Source organism: Nanorana parkeri, unplaced genomic scaffold (assembly GCF_000935625.1).
Source record: "Nanorana parkeri isolate BGI_ZX_2015 unplaced genomic scaffold, ASM93562v1 scaffold1554, whole genome shotgun sequence".
NCBI classification, from domain to species: Eukaryota; Metazoa; Chordata; class Amphibia; order Anura; family Dicroglossidae; genus Nanorana; species Nanorana parkeri.
This window is the reverse complement of record NW_017307822.1, coordinates 275699-283436: the sequence shown is the minus strand read 5'-3', so window position 1 is coordinate 283436 and position 7738 is coordinate 275699. Positions and strand designations below refer to the sequence as shown.

At 42.2% G+C, this 7738-nt stretch overlaps 1 protein-coding gene across 1 annotated transcript; it reads left to right on the top strand.

Moving 5' to 3' along the window:
• Nucleotides 1-6444: 6444 nt before the first annotated feature.
• On the top strand, nt 6445-7435 carry LOC108798774 (probable G-protein coupled receptor 33). The gene has a single exon (XM_018570555.1). It carries the CDS (start codon nt 6476-6478, stop codon nt 7433-7435), a length of 960 nt encoding a protein of 319 aa, XP_018426057.1. The 5' UTR covers nt 6445-6475.
• Nucleotides 7436-7738: the final 303 nt, after the last annotated feature.

The window sequence follows — 7738 nt, the reverse complement described above, 5'->3', positions numbered from 1 at the left end:
TATATATACAGATACTCCTCGCTTAACGACTTACCTGTTTTGCGACCACTCGCACTTACGACCGTCCTCCGAGTGACCTCCGACCTCGCGCGTCAGCGCCAGTGCGACGTGTCGCCGGGGGAAGTGACGTCCTCCGTTCTTCACAGCGCGTCCCCGTGAGTATTTTCATTGCCCGATGTACAGTACACTGTTCAGTACTGTACATCGGCAACGCTATACAGTACTGTACTAATGCAGTACAGTACTGTATAGAGTTCCTCACTTAACGACCAATTCGTTTAACGACCTGGTCGTAGGAACGGAACTCGGTCGTTAAGTGAGGAATACCTGTATATATATATGTGTGTGTATATACCTGTATAAATACCTGTGTAGTATAAGTACCTGAATTGGACTTGGTCTCCGACTTCAACAGACTACCACAGCATAACTCAGAAAATAGCAAAGTAACAAAGACAAAAGCTCACCACTCTGCTTTTTCTCTTTTCACTGTCCATTTACAGGCTGGGGGAGGGTCAAGACCTGTAAGTGTTACTTAACTGCAGCAGAGAAAAATCAGGTCTCCTGCCCTGGAAGACAGGGCTGTACTGCATTGCAGAAGTGTACAAATCTCAGGACTGGTTGGACAGAAATGCAAATCCTGTGGCAGGTTAAGCATCTCCCTTTTGTTTATTCCACCTGTGTACAGTATGTAGCTGTCTGCCTGGAGTTCAGCTTTAGTAATTGTAGTCTTGTATGTTGCTAACTGTTCTCACCACCTTCGTCCGGCACGAATATTCAATGTGAAACTTTTGATTCGATAAAGAAGATGCCATGATAGGGAACTTCCTCTTCTCATACAAAGACGCACGAACAACGACTGCGTGAGTCACCATCAACTTACCAGTAAGTGAGGAAGTGTTTTTCTTACAAAAAAGAAATTTGCAGAAATTCACATTTGTCTATTTCTTAGCACGAAGCTAGAGGTCTGTGCACATCGCTTTTGAAATTGACTGTATTTCGTTTGAAAAGCGATAACGATGAACTTCTCTTATTTGCTCCATTTTCATCTGTTAAATAAACCAATAAATGCGTTTGATTATATCTGTTCAGTAAGTGCAATCCTGCTGGAATACCTGTGAGCTTGCATGTTTATGTGCACTCTGCAGGTATTTTATCCCTGCCCATGATACCTCTGTGACTACAGTCCTGTAGTCCTAAAACATTACCAGTCTTAGGGTGACAACACTGCTGCTCTGACCACCAGTCCTGAGAGAGAGAGAGAGGGAGAGAGAAAGAAAGAAGAGAGAGAAGAGAGAGAAGAGAGAGAAGAGAGGGAGAGATCCAACTGTTGGCAACTATAAACCATACATGAGCCAGGGATACCCAGGTACAGTCCAAGACAGTTTCTCCTGCACTTTTATTAAGCAAGGCAGCAAGTACACAGAGTTCAATGCAGGAGGGCTTTGTACAGCTCATCTGAGGCAATAAATAAACTCGAGTCAGTTTCTGATTATCAGGGAGCCCCTTAATGGTTTCCCCAACAAAACAGGCAGCTCTTTTTGTGTTCTGTCAGCACTCAGCCTTTTCACCCAGCAACAACAGAAAGAAGATGCTCACATATAAAGGGCAGTGTACAGCTAAGAGTTAGAATGAGGTTTGATTACATGATAAGATGGACCGGGAATGGGACCACTGTATCAAGTACTGATTTATGCATTCAAGTTGCTTTGGGGCCACACAGTAAGTTCCAAGCTTGGGCTCTAAGTCTATTGGCTCCCTACAGCTAATCATTTCTCTATTACTCACTATGCCTTTTCTGTGCTGTATCTGTCACATACCTGCCTGATCAGCACCTGTTCAGGGATTGAACCTGGGTCTCTGGCACAGAAGTGCACAGGCCTAGCCATTCAGCCACTGGAAGGACTTGATTCCTGCTGCACGTTTTTTGTACTCAGCAACTCTCCTTATGGACAATTTGGCTCCACCTGCCAACCAGCTGTAGAAGATCTGCAAATAACTCAGGACACTTCCTGTGCTCTGAGCCCGTTGATTTGGGTTAGTTTCCTGTGTGAGCTACCTCTGTGTCGTATGCCTGATTTGCCCCTTGACTCTTGCCTGTTTCCTGACTATTCTTCTGCCTGCCGATTTTGTACCTTGCTGTCCGTTCGTGTCAAGACCTCTGCCCGCTTCCCAACTACTCTCCTGGATCCCGACTTTGTACCTCATTGCCAGACTGTTGCCGACCCTGCCTGCCTCACCATGTCTTTGCCTTATCCTCATCCAAAGATCCACTTAGGACTCAGCCTACTACAGGTGCGTTTCAGTATCTTTGTGTGGGACAGCAATTTTGGTAAGGGCTGATGGTAAGGGCTGATGAAGCAGGGAGATCCTTGCCTGGGAGGGGGGTCATCAGATACAGCTTCCTCTCCAGCAAGGAGAACATTGAGCAGCAGAGTGGTGACATCACCAAATCTCACTCCAAATCTGCTGCTGGAGGAAGTGAGTTTCCCAGAAAAAATAAAGCAGAAGCATGGAGATTCTTTCCTGGGAGTCATCAGATACAGTTTCCTCTACAGCAAGGAGAACGTTGAGCAGCAGAGTGATGACATCATCAAATCTCATTCCAAATCTGCTGCTGGAGGAAGTGAGTTTCACAGAATAAATAAAGAAGAACCAGGGAGATCCTTGCCTGGAGGTCATCAGATACAGCTTCCTCTCCAGCAAGGAGAACATTGAGCAGAAGAGCGGTGACATTGCCAAATCGCACTCCAAATCTGCTGAGACTAGCAGTCAGTGTACCTTAGATGATCTCTTTCTGCAAACACAGCTATGAAGCTTAAGACACAGGAGTGGTTAGACACAGGAAGTCTACCTCTCTACTAAGCCACAACTATCATTTCTAGATGATATAAGACAACAAATCTTCACTTTTTGAGCTTAGGGCCACTTCAAAAATAGTTGACTACCTAAGAGAGAGTTTTTACATAGCACCAACTTACATACCACACAGTTATATCTGTCCCATCCCTCAATGAACTCATAATTGAAGGGCTTTGCCTTTCATGCAATAGGGCCAATTTGCCTATTAGCATGTCTTTGGAGAAAACATGTGCAAGCACAACATGCAAACTCCATGCATATGGTGTCCTGGCTGAGATTTGAAGTGAGAACCTGTTTGCTACAAAGCAGAGGTTCTAACCCCTAAGCCATTGTGCTCTTTCATTTATTTTCTCTTTTTTTTTCCAACCCAGAATGTTCAGCTTTAATTACTTCTTCCTAATCCTTTATAATGTAACATCTACCTACACCTACGTAGGTACATTCTAGTTCATCCTTTTTCAGTCTGTATACATAAGCTCAAAAGACAAATAGATTTTGATCTACTTTCTTCCTCTAATGCAGCTCCTCGGGACACCAGCACATTACCCAGGCTTCCACCGGCACATTACCAAGGCTTCCACCGGCCCTTCATTATAAACAAGTGTTTGCACAAGGTTCCAAATGCTTCTTACATTGGTGAAAAAATGCTTCTTACATTGGTGGTCAGTACAAAGAATGGTCATTACATTAGTGTTCAGTGGGAAGAATGTGCCTTGCATTGGTGGTCAGTGAGAAGAATGCCCCTTACATTGGTGGTCAGTGAGAAGAATGCCCCTTACATTGGTGGTGAATGAAAAGCATGGTCATTACATTGGTGGTCAGTGAGAAGAATGCCCCTTACATTGGTGGTCAGTGAGAAGAATGCTCCTTACATTGGTGGCCAGTGGGAAGAATGCCCCTTACATTGGTGGTCAGTGAGAAGCATGATCATTACATTGGTGGTCAGTGGAAAGAATGCCTCTTACATTGGTCGTCAGTGGGAAGAATGCTCCTTACATTGGTGTTCAGTGGGAAGAATGCCCCATACATTGGTGTTCAGTGGGAAGAATGCCCCTTACATTGTTGTTCAGTGAGGAAGAATGCCCCTTACATTGGTGGTCAGTGGAAAGAATGCCCCTTATATTGGTGTTCAGTGGGAAGAATGCCCCATACATTGGTGTTCAGTGGGAAGAATGCCCCTTACATTGTTGTTCAGTGAGGAAGAATGCCCCTTATATTGGTGGCCAGTGGAAAGAATAGCCCTTATATTGGTGTTCAGTGGGAAGAATGGTCCTTACATTGGTAGTCATTGAGAAAAATGCTCCTTCTCCTCAATGAGAAAAAAGCTCCTTACGTAGGTGTACAGTGGGAAGAATGCCCCTTACAGTGCTAGTCAAGATGCCACCCTTATAGAAAGCTAAAAGAAGGCCCTGTAATTATGCAATCGCCATCAGATGGAAGGTCAATTGGACAATCCTGAAGGAACCCTTAGCAACCACAAGAGGAACCCGAGAGGTCAAAGGAACCCTGATTGATAATGGCTGTTCTATTGAAAGGCTTAAAAAGAAGTGAAAGTCCAAAACACACAACATTCCTTCAGCCCAGCCCTCTCTGCATATTCAATGTGAAACTTTACATCTTACCGCCCTCCACTGATGCAAGCAAATCCAGTTTCCTTCTGCTATGTTGGGTGCACACATACGATCTGACATAACTATCAGCCTGTTACCAGTGAATAAGAAGCTCCAGAAGGCTAGTGGTAGGTCTCTTCTCTGTATCAATGTACTTTGTGGGGTTTTTATTTCTGTTTTCTCTTGGAAGTATCTAGAGTTTAATACTGTGAAGGTAGAGAATTCTGTACATAGGGTTGGTAGGAAATATAACATTGAAATGGTTGTAAACCCAATCTCACATTTAGTTTACTAAAGCATTACTTACCAGGAATGATTGCAGTTTTTAAAAATAAAATACAGTTTTCTCTTTTCTATCTTTTGTTACATTTCAATGCTGCATATTTGCAGCCGCTTCCTATTTACATGCACTCTAGCCATGGCTGTATAGCATTTTCTCAGGGTGGGTTTGCTCAACAGTGAACCATCTGCCCAATGAAGCCATCACTTGTGGTCAGCTTTGGAAGCTCATATGACAGGGTGACTACACAGGAGTAGAACTATGAGACGGGGACACAGTGTTGTCACCATATAACTGAAAGTTCCTGAACAAGGACCTTTATGGCATCATCAGCAGGCATTAATATTCTGAAAGCTGAAGATTGAAAAATATTGAAAATGACTTTTGAAATAACATTATATTTTAATGTTTGTATTAGATTTGAGTGATTGATTTTATACATAGAGTACCAATAAATACTTGAAAATGTCTTCCATTTAAATTCATCATTTGAACAACCTTATGGAATGAACGTTTTTTTAGTGCAGTAATCTATAGTGAACAATCAGAAGTTACTCTGTTTAAGTCAAACCAGTATAAGTTGATTCACTTTTCTGATTCACACCCTACACAGCAAATTATTAATCCCTGGTGGTTTGTGCCAGCTTTGAGTCTATATTACTTCCCAATTATATTTAAGCTCTGAAGAAAGTGGAGGTCTTCAAGCCCCTGAAATACCTTGGGTGTTCTATGTTGTGGTTTGTTAACCCATTCTATCATTAAAAGCTTTTGGACTCATACCCATTTGTTTGGTGCTCTCATTGGACTTTATATAGAAGAAGGTAAGTCTGCAAGTTGTGTTGTTAGAGAATTTTATTATTATTTTATGTCCATCGAGTTCAACCTATAGAGATAAGAAAGAAAAAAAAAGCCTAAACAGAACTCTATGCCCACAGTTACCCGCTGTTGATCCAGAGGAAGGCAAAAAAACCCTATAAAGCACGGTTCAATTTGTTCCAACAGGGGAAAAAAATCCTTCCTGATCCCATAAGGCAATCGGATATTCCCGGGATCAACAATCTCTGATGTCTAATATACCTATAAGAACTCAATATCCAGTAATATTCTGTGCATTTAGGAAGATTTTTTTTTAAACAATTAACTGAACTCGCTAGAACTAGCTCCTGGGGGAGTCCATTCCACATTGTCACAGCTCTAACTGTGAAGAATAATTTCCGTATGCAACGGTTAAACCTCTTTTCCTCCAGACGCAAAGAGTGTTCCTTGTCCTTTGCAGTGACCTTAACGTGAATAATTTGGCACCAAGCTCACTATATGGACCATTTATGTAGTTATGCATGGTGATCATGCCCCCCCTTAGTCACCTCTTCTCCAGAGAGAACAAATTCAGGTCAGCTAATCTTTCCTCATAGCTGAGCTCCTTCATGCCTCTTATGAGTTTAATTGCCCTTTGCTGCACCTTCTCCAGTTCCACAACATCCTTTTTGTGAACTGGTGCCCAAAACTGAACTGCATATTCCAGATGAGGTCTTACTAATGCTTTATACAGGGGCATGATGATGTATCCATCTCTGCAGTCTAGACCCCGTATAATACAAATGAATACTAATTGCTTTTTATGTATTTTTTTTTCTTTTAGAACACAATGGAGAAGAATACAACACATGCCTGGCCACTCAACCTGGATGATGGAACGATCTATGAACCTTTTACAACTACCAAGATGATATCATCGGTGCTTCTTCTCATAGCATTTGTCTTTGGATTGATTGTGAATTCTTTGTATCTTTGGGTCCTTTGGTTCAGGATGAGAAGAATGATGAACACAACCTGGTTCTTTCACTTGATTTTGGCCAACTTCTTTTTTACCCTCATCATCCCATTCCTTGCTGTGTATGCGATGATGAAACCTCGCTGGATCTTTGGCCTTTTTATGTGCAAGTTTGTTAACTCTTTTATGTCAGTATGTATGTATGAATCTGTGTTCATCCTCACAACAATTAGCCTGGACCGATACTGCTTGGTGTTTTACCCTCATTGGTACAGGGAACATATGACCCCTCGCAAAGCTTCTCTTATCTGTGCAGCATTGTGGACATTTGCTCTTTTATTCAGCTCGCCTTACCTAGCATTTCGGAATCTAAAATATACAAATAACATCACCATTTGCTACAATGACTACACCTTTTCTGGCAAGTTGGATCAAAGACAGATCAAATGGTCCTTCTTTGGATTCCGCTTGCTTGTGGGATTATTAATTCCTCTCGGTATAATCACAATTTGTTATCTCAGTATTTTCATCAAGATAAAGAGCGAAAAAATGGCTAAGTCTACCAGACCATACAAGATCATTTGTACAGCTATCCTGTCCTTCTTCATCTCTTGGACCCCTTATCATATATGGTATGGAATGAGTGTGGAGCCTGGCAAGTTCTCAGAGACGACACTTGGGTTCTTACAAGTCCTGACAGTTATATTTACGTGCATTAACTACTGCCTTACCCCGATACTTTACCTGTTCATTGTTGAAAGCTTCAAAAACATATTTAGGAGGTCCTTGGTGGCCCTAATTGAATTGGTACTTAATGAAACATACACCTCCGCAAACAGGAGTTTGGAAGACAGGAAAGAACAGGAAAGAGTAAGCATTTCAGTAAAGGATGTAAAAGAAGAACGCTCTTGAACAAACATCTGGCAGGTGACTTTGGCATGCTTTGAGCGATCACTGATACATCCAATACCCCATTATGAATCATCTAGGATGTCGTTAAAGGACCATACTTTCGGTTTGTTGGATTATTGTGGGCTCAGCTAGCTCCTGGCTTCTTGTATGTTTTGGGCACTTCTTCGGTGAGAACTGTCTGCCATAGTTGCTAAATCTGCTCTTGTCCACGTGAGAGTTTTAGGTGTTCTCGCCCACCTTTGCATGTTCCAGATCCTCCTGTTACATTCTCCATTATATTGAAAGAACTAGAGAATCCAGCAC